This window comes from Lepeophtheirus salmonis, chromosome 4 (assembly GCF_016086655.4).
Source record: "Lepeophtheirus salmonis chromosome 4, UVic_Lsal_1.4, whole genome shotgun sequence".
Taxonomy (NCBI): Eukaryota; Metazoa; Arthropoda; class Copepoda; order Siphonostomatoida; family Caligidae; genus Lepeophtheirus; species Lepeophtheirus salmonis.
In genome coordinates, this window is record NC_052134.2 from 31,367,937 (window position 1) to 31,386,429 (window position 18,493).

Genomic DNA, 18,493 nt, shown 5'->3' on the forward strand with positions numbered 1-18,493 from the left:
ACAACAAGAGACGACACATCTAATATATATATATATAAACTTGAATTTTCAAAAAAGGAAGGAATAAGAACCTTAATATCTTCTAGGTTACCAATCTATACCTACTTTTTTGAAATGCATATTCACAATGATTTTTATCATTTAGACATCTCTACCCGTAGTATGGTAACTCTAACAAACGCTGCCCTTACTTCACTCATCTAATGAATGAGAATAAACAAGGTTAATTTTGCTGACATTGAACCAAACTATGGTGAAGCAGTAAAGGCACAAGTATGTAAATAAAATAAACTGCTTGTGTAAAGTGATAATTGAAACTCTCATTCTCTCTCACTTATTTATGTTTTGTGTATGTCACTAAGAACAGCTTTTATTTTGATTTGATCATGAAGTCACGTTCAACAATTTGAATATTCACAAAAATATGAGGGAAAAAATCAATTTAAAACTCTGGGGAAATAATGTTCATCCATCTTCCTCTTTATGTCTTTTTAGAGAGAAAGTAGTAGTAGTAGTAGTAGTATTGAGAGAGCTGGAAGGGGAGTGAAGAATCTTTCTTATTTACTCACTCCGACAATGAATGGAGGGAATCCAATATGGGGAAAATCAAAGAAAACAAAGAGGGAGGTGATTTCTCTTCCTTGTGTTGTGGAAAAATTAGCTGTTATTTTACCCCATTTTCATCATCAATAACTTTGCTTATACACTTTTTGTAGTCCCTCCCTGGGTGGGTGAGAGAAACATGTCCATTCTACTGAGTACTCAATCTTAGTCGCATTATTATTCGGCTTCTTCTTTCTTTTGTCCGTCCGTCTCATCACTACTCACTCATACATTTTCTCTGTTAGAGGGGAGAGATGAAAAAAAATAAATATAAAAATCCCCCAAATGGGGGTGTGAGTACCGCAAAAGGAAAAAAATAACATAATTTGAGCAATAATAATAGTCATAATGAGGAAAGAACATGATTTGTCTCCTCAATGTGTGTGAGTGACATTATTTATACAAAGATAAGTGTCATTTGAGTGTTGCAAGTACTTAAGTACTACTCTTTTCCGTCCCATCAGAAATACACTAATGATCCATGAACGCAGACATCGGCTGAAGGAGTCAATGAACCAATCAAAGCCAAATCAATTAAATTGCATCATTCTGACAAGTATGAAGGAGTCAATTCTAAGCACTGACGCAATGTAAAAACAAAAGAAACCGAAAATTGACAGGTAACCCTGACAATAATAAAGAAAATAAACAAAATCCCACTCCGTATCTAGTAAGAACATAGGAAGGAATGACTCAACTCTACAAGGACTTACCAACAAATCCTAAGTGTCCGTTATTCGTAAGCACTTTATACTATGATGGTTTCTAGCTTTGAAACGTAAAAACAGTGGTAACATAAAAGCTTACATGTTGTTGTTAATTGTCAATGTTTTACTTCTTTTCCCATATCAATGTTCTGGGTGCGCATTAGTTAAATTCAAATTAAGCCTTGTTAAGCTGTGAACACTTCCAAAAAATTAAGAAATTATAATTGCATGGTTAGGAAGAATTGAAAAACTACCATCACATCGACTCTCATTCGAGATATATATCTTGAAGCCACGTGGAAACTCTATGACGCAAACAAATCTATCTCGGGTTGGAACCAACGGGAAAGTATTAGGTTGAATACTTCTTCCCTCAACCCGATCTCCCATGTATGAAGAGACTCCCTCTACAGAAAGTCCGCTTGCGTGTATTTCTTTGAAGGAATCCATACAAAATCCCCCCGAGTTCCTTTTTTCATCAGTTGTTTCTACGTTCTTACAGCAATATTGTTCAGGCATTTCCCTTTGGTACCACCCTTCTTTAAAAAATAGAACAGAGCCGTTTTATAGTCAACATGTATACATAATCAAACTTAACGCATTCTCTACTACTAACATTTCGAGCTCGATAATATATAAATCTCTATCATTCCCTGTCCAACATCGTTGTTTAAAGGAGCCATCAGAGAATGATATACCATATGATTATTATGAAGCGTCAGTAAAAACTTCCAACGTTGGATTAAATATTCTCCTTACCGGTGGACAAACAACTCTCAGTTCTTCCCACCATAATATATCTTTTTTTTGCTCACGGGAGAGATTTGTATTTCTTTATTAAAAGTGTCATCGAAATTCCTCTTTTCTAAATCAAATTGAAGATTTCTTTGACAAACTCAAAGGCCGGCCTCACAAAAGATCTAGAATATCAACTCCATACTTTGTTTCATTATAATCCTAATTTGATTTTGGTAACCTTTTTGTCCATCTGAAACTTTTACACTTTTGTGAACAGAGCTCAAAATTGAAACATTTTGTTCTTTTTTCCTTGATAAGAAGTCATTTTTTTGCCATTATTTACTAAATTGGCTTGAGTTTAGTGCTTGTTTGCTAGCATTTTGTTCAGATTCTTGTTCTTTGTTCTAAAAAGGGCTCAACTCTTTCGATTTCCTATTTGTTTGTGCTATATTTGTCGACATAATTGACTCGCTTAATAAGACGGTTGATTTATGCTTCTTAGAAGGTGGGAATTGAGTGACTTGATTGCATCCTCTGCATTTTTGAAATATTAGATATACCAATTAGTTGTAAATAAATACATATACTTTCAACCAAAACTAACAATGCTATTCAGTAAAATTACATACCGATTTTTTTTTGTATTGCATTAGTCGGCTAAAATTGAAGTTGTATACGTAGAAAAATGTAATTTCCTATGGGTAGACTAGTAGTCATTAATTTATAATGATAAAAAAGGTGTCAGAATTATAAACCCAACTGAAGGAGAAAAAACTACACTAGCGTGACCATTAGAATAAATCTCTTTTATCTAGCTATAATATATTATATATATAGTAATACATATTATTTAGAAGATGAATTAAATTAATTAAACGCTAGGAAATGCCATTATAAAAGTGACATGAAATTAATTAATTTTCAATTAGTTTATTTATTTCTCTTTCAGAGTTAATGGAACTAATGTATGTATTGAGCTACAATTCACAAGAGTCATACCATTTAAACTTGGCTTTTATTTTCTAATTAACCTAAATATACATTCTCACACAATGTACAAATGTAGGTATGTACAATAGTCATAGAGGGTCTTAATCAGATTATAATAACTATTATTATTAAATATGTATGTATATACATAATTATTCATGCAAATTTTTAAAGTTACCTATAAATCATTTAGGGGTATTTCATAGAGTTGTATAAAATATTACTTGCCGGCATGTACAAATAAAAAGATCCCCAAAATTACGTGATAATCCTAATAATTTAAAGAATGTTTGGAACAAAAGTAACATAGCTGTCATGATGTTGTATTAGATCCACTGAAAGCATTTGTAAGAGAAAATAAATAAACAGAAATAATCCCACTCCAAGGACCTAAAGACTGGAATTACTCAGATGTAGATCCTTAATTCTACAAGGATTTACACTTTTAACTGCCAAAAAAAAAATCCTCATTGTCCTTCAATTACTTTATAGTTAGATGTTTCCCTTTCAAAAATCAAATAATAATTATGCAAATATTAGAAAATAAAAAAATCAAGTTCAAGTTGCTATTACAAAGAGTATCACAGGCGGTCTAGGTCATATTTTTTACAATTCTAGTCATTGAGGAATGATGAATCATCTGGATGGTTTGAACACTTGATTTCTTTCTACGAGTATGAATCTAACTATACTAGAATAAATTTATAGAGTTGGTAATTATAAGCACTTTGGGTATGTAAAGAAACTGTCATGACGTCTCCTTAGATTAGTAACAAACAGCTATGAGAGAAAGTAAATAAACACCAAATACCACTTTGTATCTAACCAACCCTTTTTTCAAATCAGTAGCGTAGAGTCCCTAAAATTTATACTATACCTCCTTTTTGAAAGTATAGCCACTCCATCACTAAGACATACTGTAGGGAGAGGCAGGTCAAAAAAATTGTGAGGCACAGTCTACATAAGTATTCTATGAGTACCCCCCCGAGATAAAAAAGAAAATTGAAAAAAATACAACTCCACTTAGATATTTGTCCCCCCTTTCGATGTATTATTGACTATCATTTTTAAGAGACTTGCTCAAACTTTGAGTCCGGTTTTTGCTCTAAAAATGATTCATAGTGAATGAGAATAAAATCTGGGTGATGTTACACCCCTCTCAGTTAACAAGAGGAAATTCGAATTTAATCAATCAACGTTAAGAACACTGATAAGTGGAAAGGAAATATAAAAAAATCACAGACAACAAAATCTAGAAGTCTATATTTCAATTGATAAATAATGTCACTTCATCTTATCATCCAATGAGTACTTTTTTTAATGACAAATTAATTGGTTATTATATGCATGTCATCTGATTCAAATCTTTTTATGTACATAGTGCGAACGTTTTTTCATTTATGAAGTAACTTTAAAATCTTATATTTCACAAGGAAGGAAAAAATCCTTGAGCGATTGATGCTGAACGAATGAGTAAGTTATTCCCTAAATTAATAGTAATTTATCAATTTTTCCTCTTATGTATATATATATATGTATGTATTATCGAATGTTCCTATTTTTTTATTAGATTTTATGAAGGATATCATCAATCAATGAGGAAATGGAATCCCTTTAAGAACATTTTTTTTACAAGCGCGTCATTGGGTTGAAATAAAACACAAATTATATACCTACAAATAGGAAAGCCCCAGAAATATGCACGTTCAGCTCAGCCACATCATTTTTCATTCATATTTCTATTTGAGTATGCAGCATTTTTTTATGTATTTTAATTTACGCAATGGCAATCATATTTGAAATACTTAATGAGTGTCAACATTATTGAATAAAATAAATATTCATATTTATTAGTGTTGAATACTTTAATTTGGAAATACAAGACCGGTCTGGGACTTTAGGATTTTAAAAGACTGATTTGGTAAAGGTAAATTTATTCAAGGCTTTCAATTTTTTCAAAAAAAAACTCGCGTCATTGTCAAGGCTGGGATTTTTGTAGAGAAAAATTACAGTTTTATTCTTCCCGCACTCTACAAAAATCCCATTCCTAGTCCTTGTTTGATCGACAGTTCGAGAATGAGTGAATATAATTGAGATACACGTTTATTATTATTATTTTTCAACTTATCTAAATAAAAAATCACTTAAGACCGATCCGAAAAAATCAGTCTCAGCCTGAGTCTCAACACTAATATTCATAATATACGTATGTATTTTTAATCCTTCGAAGCAAAGTATTATGTACATATTATATTTAAAAGTAATAATAGTTATTAATCATTTTGACCTTCCCATTTTTTCGTTGTTGTTTTTTTCTTCGCCTCCCTCACAAAAAAAGGTCATTATAATTAATTATTTGAATGTGAGCAACTCTGTTTTCATTATTATTATTTATTATTTTCCTATTAATAATAAATCACAAGATTTAAAATATATATTGATGTTAAATAAAGGGAAGGAAATCTAGTTTTAAACATTGATTTATATTGGAGTATTGTACACTCAAGAATGGCCCAGAGCTGACTAAAAATTGGAAACAATTAAATGGTGTTTAAAAAATTGAAAAAAGCTATTTTGTATATATGTACTATTTATATACATTTTTGGATTAAAAACTCATTTACTGAATTTATATACTCAATTCCTGAAAATAATTTTTGTAAGTACAATTACTCATCTCTTCCTCTTAAAATGGGACTAAATATTTTTTTTAGTGTTAAATCAAGTGCATTTTCTACTTAAATAGTAGATAGTGTTCATAGTACAAGAGAGGCGTAATTTCAAAGACATTGGAGGGCTTCTTTACTGAATATACAAATTAAACATTAATAAAAGTTAAACTTTTCTTAATGTTTTAATTTTAATCAAAAAATGAGGATATATTAGTGATATTGAAGGATTCCATCTTCTTTTATAACAACTCTGGAGTAATACAACGATTGATGACAATTTGCAACATTCTAAAAAAACCAAATTGATATCTATTAGGTACAATAGCCTTGTAAGTATATTTACTCCTTGTCTCAAAAACTCAAACATTTGTATTTAAATATGAACTCTTTAAAATTATAGGAAGATATAATCAAAAATGATTACTAATCATTTTTCCAAAATTAAAAAAACAAAAAAACCAATAGAGCCGCTCTTATACAACGCTTCTCAAACTTTTGACTCCCGATACTTCTTGTCATTCTAATAAAGTTCGGATTGATTAATTAAAGGTACTCGTTGAAGTTAACAATGCGACAGTTCCAGAAGCCTTGCTCATATAAATTACATTCAAGGATTATTTTGTCCCCTCAGGAGCAAAAGGTCAACTATATATTTGTATACAAGTATATAAAGTTCATTGATTGTTTCATTTATTGTAAATTCCCAAAAGATTCAAATGGCTATTAAACATTTCCCTTTTCATTTAATATTTAATTTCTTAATTAAAGCAAGTTTAATTATAGCTATACACCTGTAGTTTTATGTATCTTTATAGGTAGATAAGCATAATTAATTAAATTTTGTTTAGTATAATTTAATTATATGAATGTTTGTTTATATATATACTTAATAAGACTATGTCATTAATTATAAATATGTATGTACAATATTTAAGTTTCTATATGTATAATATCAATATTTATGAAATTATTTTGACATAATTTATTTTCTATTTATCTAAAAGCATTTTTGTATACGTATAACATGTATCCTCCCGTTCTTATTATGTACCTACGTAATTATATATGTATATACCTTTAAATGTCAATTTAATGATATTTCTGACAGTTATACTTGTATAATGTGTATTAGACATACTTTTTCTTTTTTTTTTTGATTAATATTTTTTCTCCCTACACAAAGAACTTTTTACTGACAACATAAAAAAACGGACTTTTTCTATATTTGAGATATCTCAGGTCATTTTTAAAGTAGTATATGCCATTTAATTTTTAAAAAAACGGGATTATTTTTTTGGATTTAATTAGTTATTTTGACGACTCTCGTCTTGTTCTAAATATGATTCTTTAAGTCACAATTTGTAGAAGTATTTGGTTTATAACTAAAAAATATTGTAAAAATTTGTTTTTAATAATTTAAAGGCTCTAGATATTACTCAATGACTAGCAATTATCAAAGTGATATTGCAAAATCCAAATATTGTTGAAGTCAAAATATTTAGAGACAGATATCATCACTTTTTCTGCCACACCTGGGGAACTTGACGTAAAGGTGATATATTTATCTATCTTCTTTTAAACAAAGTTATCTCAAATATCAATGTTTTAATAAATAAAATACTTCTCATAGAAGAAATACGAAGTACAAAATTTGTGTAAAGCCAAATTTTTCTTCCCATTTTGATTACAACTTCATAGGAACTTAGGAGAATGAATAATTCCTATTAGGATTTTTCCCTTTTAAAGGTACAAATCGTAAGTTGGCGCCAACATTGATGTTTTGTATATTTAAATTCATTTCACATGGCTTTTCTGTCCATACGGATATATATCCTGAGTGAATCCAATTTTTATCCAACCAAAATGGCCTGTGCTCCAATGAAAAATACCTTATTGACCTCATACTATGTAAAGTTTTTTGTCAGTTTTTATTGTTCCCAGTAGAAAAGATCTTTGTACAGGGGAGAAAATATAAAAAAGACGGAACAGTCTAGTATGTACAAGGTGTGTTTAAAAGGTTAGGTGACTTTTCACATTTCGAGGCCATAGTACAATCAGTATGTTCAATTTGTTTATTTTATTGAAAAATATGGATCAAATAATTTACATCAAATTTTATTTAAAAAAATAAAATAAAGTGCTTCAAACACTTAAAATGACGATAGTGGCAAACGATGAAACTGTTTTGAGTAAAAAAAATGCTTTCCAAGTGGTTCCAAGATGACCGGAAAGATGCCAATGACGAGCCTCACTCTGGACGCCTAAGCACGTTAACAACAGATGAGAACCATCGAATCACTATCAGAGATGTTGCTGAAGATATTGAAATATCGGTTGGCACGTGCCATAATTTTTTTTTTTTTTTTTTTGAATGTTTTGAGCATTAGGCGAGTGTCAGCAAAATTTGACCGAAACAGCTTAATTTTGAACAAAAGAATCGTCGAGTTTTTTTGGTCAAAAATAATACCGCAATCATTCATCAGCTACCATATTGACTCTATTTGGTACAATTTGACTTTTTTTTCTTCCACAAAACTGAAGAGACTTATGAAAGGATGGATATTTGGGATGATTGTGGAGAAAAAAACTGCATCATTGGAAGAGCTCAAGGCTACATTGAAAAGTGTTTCGAGGATTGGCACAATGAATTGTATCTGAGGGGATTTCATAAGAGGGGACAAGATAAATATTGCTGAATAATTAATTATTTTTTTCTAAAAATACAAAGTCACCTTACTTGTTTTTATAAATAAAAACAAGATAATTATATTATTTGTCTCTCTCTCTTTCTTTCGATTTAGACGGAAAACAAAAGGAATAAATGACGTATTTACGTTAAAATTATTTTATACAATAAATATGCAAAATGAACAGCTGTTTCTTATACTCATTTATTTAATATGTTGGTGATGAAAATAGAATATTGTTTTTTTTTTCTCATTTCCTTATTTTTAAATCTCATTTAATATATGTATGTATCTCAATATGTACTGTGTACCTACATATATATTAAATGTTGAAAGGTGTAATTTAAGTAATGTATAAATTAAACATGTCATTTGCACTCATGATGATCCAACAGAGATACAATAAGACCTAAATATACAAATATATAGATATACTAAACAAGATCCCACCTTTGCTCTTTATATATTTTCAAGCTATGATAAAAGCAGATATTGTTTGAAATTTTAAATTAGTTAGCTAGTTATTTTAATGTATACTACACCTCCCCCTCCCCTCTAAATATCTGAAACTTCAATCTCGACTAAGGAAGGAAAGATCCCCTCTCAATGGATCTTTAATCTTTGACTTTTTTTTATTCTTTTTAATGACAAATTAAAGAATTTTTCAAAAATGAATAATAATGAAGAAATATTCTTAATCCCGACCCTAACACAGGGGTGAGGGGGGAAACCAAATTATTAGAGATATTTCTATGACATACATCAAATTCAATGTGCCACCTCTTTAAATACCCAACTATAAGCTTTAATTTGGTGTTACATTTTCACTTAACGTATATGTGGCCCATCAATATGTACACACACTCTTGGGTATTAGAAATAACATCAACTTTTGCTTCCTTCAATCTAAAGAGATGGCCCATTAAGGAAATGAGTGCATTTCATTATGTGAGATATAATTTGAGTATCCCTTGAGTTGTTACAGTTTGACAGAATGTTTGAGTGATACATCTGCTCTTTTGCAAAAAAATCATGCGATTTGTCCTTAAAAAGTAAGATTGACTCAACTTTAGAGCAATCTGTGTAGAAAGAATAAAATCTATGTATGTGCTAAAGCTCATATTAAAAAAGAAAAGCAGTACAATGTATAAAATAAAAAAAATGAATGTGACTTTTGACGAGGTTTAGCAACGGGGGTGTAGTAGCTAAAGCTGATTAGGGTATTGCTCTAGAGACTAAATTACTCCTTGGCTCATCACGTCATATTAAAAAAAAAATATCAAGCTGATATTATTATTCTTGAGGAGAGAACATCCAAGTATTGAGTAGCTACGTATCAGAGTACTAATAAAAACTGAGATTAACACGAAGGATTTGTTGAGGAGTTATCTTCTATATTACTCAAGCCAATTTCGTCTGTTTGTCGCCCCTAATAACCCCGAGCAAGACTAGCGCTTGTTATTAATGTATTGCAGGTTACCTTTTTTAAATTTACACTCGCCGGGATTTTGACATTTATATCAATTCTAGGCCTTCATAGTACATCCTATAGAAATATTATTAATAATGCATTTGTAAATCACTTACCATCCTTCTGGACGAGTCAACGTAAATCCATAATTTGAAGCCTCCTTAACTCGATCCACGCTCACTCTTACACCTATAATACCCTGTCCTTGACTCGTAATAACTCTTCCACGAATTATTGAGGCTCTCCTATGAATAATTAATAATAATATATGAGTATATTACATATAGCTAAGAATATAATATATTTCAAGTCTATACATATTGCTAAATTGTATATTTTAATTATGTAGATTTATATAAACATCCCCCGTGAATGTTGTTGAAATCTGCTGAATATTTAAATTATTTCATCAAGTTTGACATTCACTCCCTGTAGAGCTCAAATCCTTAGTTCCCCCTCTCTTTCTCGTCTGAGACTTCCTCGACCCCCCTATCCTTTTAACATTTCAATAAAAATAATAATAACAAATTATAGGAAAGGATATAAACTAAGTCGTGTATTTTGTAACTTTAAATATACAAACGGAATTGATTCTTCTAAATTAAATATCATGGTACATATTATCTCTATATAAAACATACCTGTATAATATACATATATTGATCCCACAGTTTTACATAGTTATTTAAATACATATTAGATATTGATCCTATTTTTTCTCTGTCTTTAAAGATTCCATTTAAGTTAACATCATGCATATTATACATAGGTACGTATGTACTTCAGTATACCAAAAAAATAACCTTTGTTTCAGACAGTTAATATTTTTATAAATCTACCTATAATATATATATATATACGACTTTTTTCCAACTATTAATTCCTTATTATTTTATTTTTCAATTTACTATGTTATTGAATAAATTCCTTTGTTTTTATTAGAAGGGATATTGATAAATTGTACAAGTTGTTACCTCTCTTGTCTCACGCAACCTATCCTAAAAATAAACAAAATGATATACATATATATAATTGTGTACAAGTTGCAACTTGTATAAGACAACTGTACATGTTGTAATGAAAAGACCAGATGAATAATTTTAAATGAAGGAGTTACAGTATTTAGGATGAAGATAATGCAATAACGGAATGTTCCGTGGATGATCGATATATTATTAATGGTGTCATTTTTGGCTGTTTTAATAAAAAATACAAAAAAAGGTAAGTGTTTAATGGAAAAATATAAAGTTCAAATGCTTACAGTTATGAACGTTGCTGGCTTTTAAAATGAAATGGTGGTATCAATCAACTGCCCCATTTTATAATTAAATTGCATTTTAATAGGAATTTGTGTACAACTTGTACACAAGATATATTTTATTATCTAAAATATATTTGTATATATTATCGCCTCAATTCATAAATAAAAGTTTGTCTATCAGTCTATTTGCTTACTTGATTGTCAGAAAATAACTCAATTTAACGACGAGCTTATATTAATAAAGAAAAAAAGAGTGAAATGAATACATAAAATAAAAAGGGCTGAATGTGAAATGCAATGAGGTTTAGCAAAGAGCGTGTGTATGTAGCACTCGAGAGGCTAAAGTACTCATCACAACACTTTTTTTTCTTCAAACTCTTGTTATTCTACTTTCATTCTTGAGGAGACAACATATACATATGATACAAGTATTGAGTAGGAAAAACAGAGAGTACTTGTTGGGGAGTTATTTTAGGGGGGTTATATATTTCATTACTTCCTGAAAATTTTGTGGTATACCGGTACTATAGTGATATCGGGTTACTGACCCGTTTAAAATGGTACTATACTAAAATGATGTAAGTACACATACTTGTTTTCCATCACGTCATATTAAAATTACGTAACTCCTAAATTTCTGAGGTAGAAAATTGTTCTTTATAAAACAAAGAAAGAAGAAAAATTCTATTTTATGTAGTCACCGAATCCCTGAGATAATCCTCTCTCACCATCTCAAACAAAATTTTGAGAAAAACCTTTGTAAGTGCATATGAATTAATCTTCACAATATTTTTCAAATATTCGAATTCGAAGAAGTAACGAAATACCAATACTAATGAGGTGTGAGCGTTGTTTACTTATATTAGTTTTGTGAACAAAGCGTCTGACGGCAAAATTATACAACTCACTGAGTGATAATATCATTTAGTTGAAAATATAGATGTATGTTACTTATATAGAGGGCGCTGTGAAAATTATTTTTGCATGCACCATTTTTTCAAAGCAACAAGTTACAGAATATCAAACCACCTTGCGGATATTATATATATTTTAGTCTGATCATGCCCTATTTTGAACTTGAGATCAGTACATAAATAATATTTTGTAGCAACACTAGTTATAATACAAACTCGACTCGATGCAGAATCCCAAAAAACCAACACTAATAAGAACCCTTCTACAATAACAACCTTTGCAACTTAATTTCTTAAGTTCCTCTTTCCCCTCCCCTCATTTATCTATTGCTTAAGAATAAGAGCAAGGAGGATTGGGGTTGGTTGGGGAGAGGGGGGCGGGGGGGATAAGTAGCTCAAGACAAACACACAAATGTTTGTCTACAACTTTTGGACAAATATGTACTCTTTATAATAATAATGAACGTTGATTGATGATCACTTTCAAATGAGCAAACAATATTTACTATGATGCGTTTCTATCATAGTGTAGTATTAGTGTGCTCTTCAAATAAGAAGTGGGAAAAAAATCCCAGCATCATATTACTATTAAATGTAATTGATTAAAAAAAAATTCAAGAAAATGAAATGAAATTTAAGTGTTCCATGTTCATATTAGATATGTATGTACTTTATAAATGAAGAAAAAAACTATTGATCAAAGGAACATGCTTAATAAAATTAAATAATGATAAACGTAATATCATCTGTTTGCTGCTTTTATCATCTTTTTATCAAATGAAATTTGTTGTCTAGAAAAAAAGTATGTATTTATCATCTAATAGCATTGCATTATGATACTCAATTTATGTACATATTATAAAAATACATAAAGTAGTGTTCATACAACTTGGAATCATGACAAAACTTGTGAATGAGGGATTATTAGAATCACCCATCCCCTCATATATGTCTGTATGTGTATAATTTCGTTAAATTTTTTGTCTCCCCTCATAAAAATACTTTAAAACAATAATTCTTATTTAAAAAAATAAATAAAACTATAAGTTGGGGAGCGAAGGGGATGTTTGCTTATAAAACCACGCTTATAGTAATATTATGAGAAATAAATTATAAAATATGGTTCATACAGAACATAATATGTAATGTCTACAAAGAGCAGTGGTTGTACTTCGTAGATACTGATAATTAATTTACTACAATTACCTTAATCCTTCACTGATAAGTTTCAAAATTGTATTTTTATAATTTTTGGAGTAGTTAAAGTTGGGGTAAATTTATGGTGCATTGCAGTGTTATCATGAAGGGTGTTCTATATAAATACTTTTAAAATCTCACCAAGTGAATAATCTTTCCTATATTATCCATATTATTAGTGTTGTGTCAATCCTTATTTATTCGGTCTAGTTCAGTACAGTCTTAGGATGGGCCCTTATGACCGTCAGTCTTTTGGACTCTCAGTAACTGATATAACAAAGTAGAAATAAAGTGTAGAGACGCCATGAAAGGACTGCACTTTATAAGCTTTAGGACTGCACTAGTCCGGGATGAACTGGAAAGGACTGCAGTCTTCAGTCTTAAATATGGACGTACACAACACTATCCATAATAATGTACAACAATATTTGAACAGTCTGGGTAATTGGTTTCAGGGATATATGGGACTGTTCGGGATTTACAGTGTGTCTCACTGCTACAATTTATTATTTTAGGTTGTAAATGGTGGATTTTATGGACATTATATTTTAAAGATAAATTGTAATATAGTGAAATCTGGACCAGTCAGTGCTTCACTTAATAAATATCGTTTAAATACTATTATCGTTCTTTTAGATAGGTAAATTTTGAGTCCTATAAAAATGTAAGAAAAAGTTTTGATAGCAATTTGATATAACTAAATTTGTTATTTTGAAAATAAAAAGCTGTAATGTGTAGTAAACGGATGGTATAAAAATATACCCAATGTGTACTGTTAAACCCTTAGGGTCGCTGAAATACTTCTAAATACTCATAAAAATGATTCAAACTTTGTCAATTGTTATCAACAGGACTTTTTTTATTCTCCAGACCTTAACTTTTTCACAGAAATTGAATTTCTATATGTGATATAACAAGCTATGGTCCAAAAATGAGATGAAGCATTTTAAATGACATTTTTTGATTTGTATAACGAAATTAATAAAGTTAATTAAAGTGAAGTTAATAAAAAATTTAGATTGTGGAATCATAATTTTTACGTCAAATTTTCCAGTGTTTGAGGTCTTTGACAAGCTTAGACTTTTTGTTCAGCTAATTAATAATATTATCTCAAAAGTCAATATTGTAAATAAAAGAAAATATTTTCTATATCATTTATATATAATCGACTTAATTGACTCTAAGAAAATTTACTTCTTATTTTTGTTCTTTGTTTGAAAAAGTTCTTTCTAATTCATTCGTAAGTCAAATATCCTTTCATTCTTATAAATGCATGAACGTTTAAAAAAAACTCAACTTATAATTGGATAAAGGAAAAGTTCTGTTCAATTTATTTTCTTTTCTCTTTTTACTTTAGTTTTCTTTCTACAGCTATTAACTTACATCGGATCAAAGGCATCGTTTTTCGCATAGGATTGAACGCTCTTCTGACCCTCAAATAAGAATTGAACCCGTTCGAAAAAGGATGACCCACTCTCATAGAGGTAAGACCCATGATCTTTCCCAGAAAGAACTTCCACTGGATCCGCTGAGTAGACGCACATAATGTTTTTTCTACAGGAGGGATGTGAACAACATCGACTATCTGCACAGTCCGTTAAACCATCTGTAATTATAAAAACAAAACAAAAAAGAGTTAAAAATTAACATCCCTATGTAGGTACATACATAAATCACTAAGGGGCAAAACAATTAGATAAAAAAAGAGAAAGTCTTTCTCCTGACAGTTGTCATAATATAATACACATTACTTTCATATATTTTTAATGAGGCAACCCGTCTGTCGTTGCTGTTATTGTTAAGATGAAGTAACAAGGATATAATCAAATAATGTATTAAGTGCAGTAGTACAAGTAACAGGGGCAACGACAACAGATGTCAGGAAATGATAAATTGGGGTTAAAAAGGGGTTATGAGACGAGGAAAGGACAACAAAAAAAAGTCTGGAATTTTTTTATTTATAAAATGTAGTGCGTACACGTTCAACCAAACAATCTAGAAAGGAATAAAGAAAATATATTTGTCCAATGTGTGTCCCTTCTCCAAACTGGACAACAGATTGCCAATGAAATAAGTCACAATTTTATGTATTTGACTTTTAAATGCACCAACATGCATATATATGTATATGTACAAAAAAAAACATGTTGTTCAATATTTATGAATCTGAGCGGAGAAACGGAGAGGTATTTACTTGATAAATTATGGATTTTCCCTCCAAACAATGATGCTACTAGTATATACAAGGGTGGTCTGAAAAGTTTCCTATGTCAACGTAAATATGGCAACACCCTTAAAAAAAAGCTAGTCACACCTATTTAGCATTTGTTGATAGTTACTCACCAAAGTTTCAACCCTTTTGGACGCGCGGTTGTTATGTAGCAGTCGCTTGACTGAGTTGCCTTGTGTTTCTGTTAATTTTATATAATTTTTTTCAGTATAGTCACCATGTAAATCTATACACTTCTCCCAGGGATGCACCCGTCTTTGTAACCCGTCTGTAACTTAGTAGAGTTACAAGGAGACAATGTTGAGAAAAAAAAATCAAAAAAATACAAAAGATGTTCCTTAAAAAAATTAAAATTTTAAAAGTTATTTTAGATTTGTTGGCGTAAAAATATTTGTGTCTATCTATTATGCTATAAAGGTTTATTGAAATTACTCTCAGTAGATAATGATACCCAGGAACACACACTTTGTATCCAAGGGCAAAAGTTTATTGACTAGTATAATCTGTTTAATATTATAACTCTCTTTCCCGCCCCTTTGGCACACTCTCTCGGGCAAACGTAGGATGCTGTTTTTTGTTGTTAATAAATATCTTGGTCAAAAGTGCACCAGTAAAAAATGAATCAGTTGACGAATTCGTTCTCCCAAATATTTGGAAAAGGAACATAACCCTCCTTGGAATCTGCGCTAGGAACAACTACATCACAATTACTAGAAACCAAGATGAAGTCCCGGATAGAAATGGTTGCCAATGGGATGCAGTACATGTGACAGCAGGACTTGGCTACCTGACACACGTCTCAAAAAAGTACCTAAGGTAATTTTGGAGACCTCATCTCGCCGGAATTTTGGCTTCCAAACTCGCCAGCCCTGAAACTGATGGATTTTGTGTGTGTGGTGTGCGATCCAACGACAAACCAACCAAATCCCTGCAACACCAAAGACGAACTTATCAGTCGGAACAAAAAATAATTCTAGGATTTGCCAAGGGACCAAATGGAGAAAGCTTGCTCGGGCTTTCGGCTTCATATCGAGACTGTCATTAGGTTGGAGGTAATTTTATTAAATAAAATAAAACAGAATCCATCAAGCCTTCAGATTCTGGTTTTATTTTTTTGATCTGATAACTGGTCGGACAGAAAATTGTGTTGTAAAAAAAATTAATTTGGCGACACGCTTAGCTAGTGCACCCTGTACAACCGCAATGTAAATTTTGTGGCCCTATCTTTTTTATGCTGTAAGGAAAGTATAAATTGCAACTCTCTCCAGTCTCCCCTAACTAATTCAATTCTGATATTTGTAGTGGGATATTAATGTATTGTATTCATACAAGTACATGTATAGGTAATTTTTGTGTGAAAGGAAGGAAGGAAGTAAGTAGAGTCGTCAATAAATTGTTTGATGATCCAAAGTCCCTCTCATTAATTGAAAGCAACATGTAACTACAATGAATGTATTATGTACGTACTTATAGTAATTGGATTTCATTACTATGATTATCTTCTCCTAATTCAAGTCGTTGTTGACAGGTGCACTCATTTAAGGGGAGAAGTATTTCTAATGATACCTTCATCCATCTTGGAATATATTTATGTAGGTACTATGCCATGTAGACATGCCTATGTGCATATATCCTCATAGATGACAATATCTTATATATATATATCTGTACTCTTACATATTTGTAAGTATATAATTTAATTGATGTGACTTACTTACACCTCTGTAGGCTCTGTGAGAAAAGGTACTGTTTTTATTACAGGGCCTGGTTGGAGTGACTACAGATGACTCACCATTAAAAGACAAATGAATAGTGCAATCCAAGAGCTATTGGTGTCGTCTCAGACCCCCGATTATTACCAATGTCTTCCCACACACTGACGGGGTCCCAGTAGACTCTTTTATGCAGCCTGTGCGATATTTGCTTTTTTTGGTTGGTACACTGGTCGGGTAATCTCAGAAGTAGACGAAGAAAGAAAAGGAAAAAAAAAAAAAAAAGGAAAAACTAAAGATGAAGAAGCCTATGAGAGGCAGACATAGAGAGAGACAGACACTTAGTGCGAGTAAGAACGCTTATTCGGCATGAGTAAATGGTCTACCGGACGTCTTTCTTCAGGGCGTCCGTAGGATTTTTTTTTTTTTTTTGAGGGGGATATTGATAATTTTTTGGAAAAAAAACATCCAAATATTATAATTTTATTTGGAAAGAAATTAGAAAAATTAAACTTTTTGGAAAAAAATTCAAAAATCCATAGTTATTCTCAAAAAATTGCAAATATTAAATCTTTTGAAAAAAATATATTACATTTAACATAGTCCGTTCATCCCTCTCCCTGCGTACGCCCTCTGTTTCTGTAATATACATGTAGAGACTATTGAGAAAAAAAGTTGTTGTCTGAAGTGACTTTTAAATCATGGCTCTCGTTTTCAAATCTAAGATGGTGGTAGTTTAATTAAATTTCGCCTGTAATTTTGTTCCTTTTTTTATATTTTTAAAATTTTCCCTCTGTTTGTTTGCAAGCATATGATACATACAACTGACGGCTAATATAAAACAGTGTACGAGAACAAATTTCGACATGCTGGCATGCCAATTTATCGCAAACAGTTATGCCGTAAGGGGACGGAAACATAAAAAAAGAAAGAAAAAAACAAAAACAATGTTGGACCAGATGCTGGGTTAAAATTAAAACTAGGTACCGGGATTCCTTTGAGAGTTAAAATCTTATTATTTTTTAGATAGTTTTTAAATCAAATAATTGTGAGGGATTTGGGAATTTTCAATCTTAAAAGCCACATTTTTGAACATCTTAACCCATTTTAAGTTTGACTAACGATGTTTTGTCCAAGCTAAAATTGACTGATTTCAAAGATAATGAAAAATATTTGGCGCAACTTTTTCATCTGACTTTTCTTTTTTGAAAGTTGGAATTCTTATGAAAAAGTCGTATTTAAAATTTAACTTCCGATTTTAAAAATATAAGTAGTCTGTGGTGCATCAGAAAATTAAATATTGAAGTGATA

General features: G+C 30.7%; 1 protein-coding gene across 4 annotated transcripts in view; it reads right to left on the reverse strand.

The window, feature by feature from the left end:
* Nucleotides 1-18,493, reverse strand: part of LOC121115708 (teneurin-a) — a 282,618-nt gene that overhangs the window by 24,108 nt on the left and 240,017 nt on the right. For all 4 annotated transcript variants that reach the window (XM_071887820.1, XM_071887821.1, XM_071887822.1 and 1 more), the window contains 2 exons: nt 14,624-14,846; nt 9,985-10,113 (listed from right to left, as the gene is read on the reverse strand). In XM_071887820.1, coding sequence (XP_071743921.1) covers nt 9,985-10,113; nt 14,624-14,846 — 352 coding nt within the window. The remainder of the gene's footprint in view (nt 1-9,984; nt 10,114-14,623; nt 14,847-18,493) is intronic.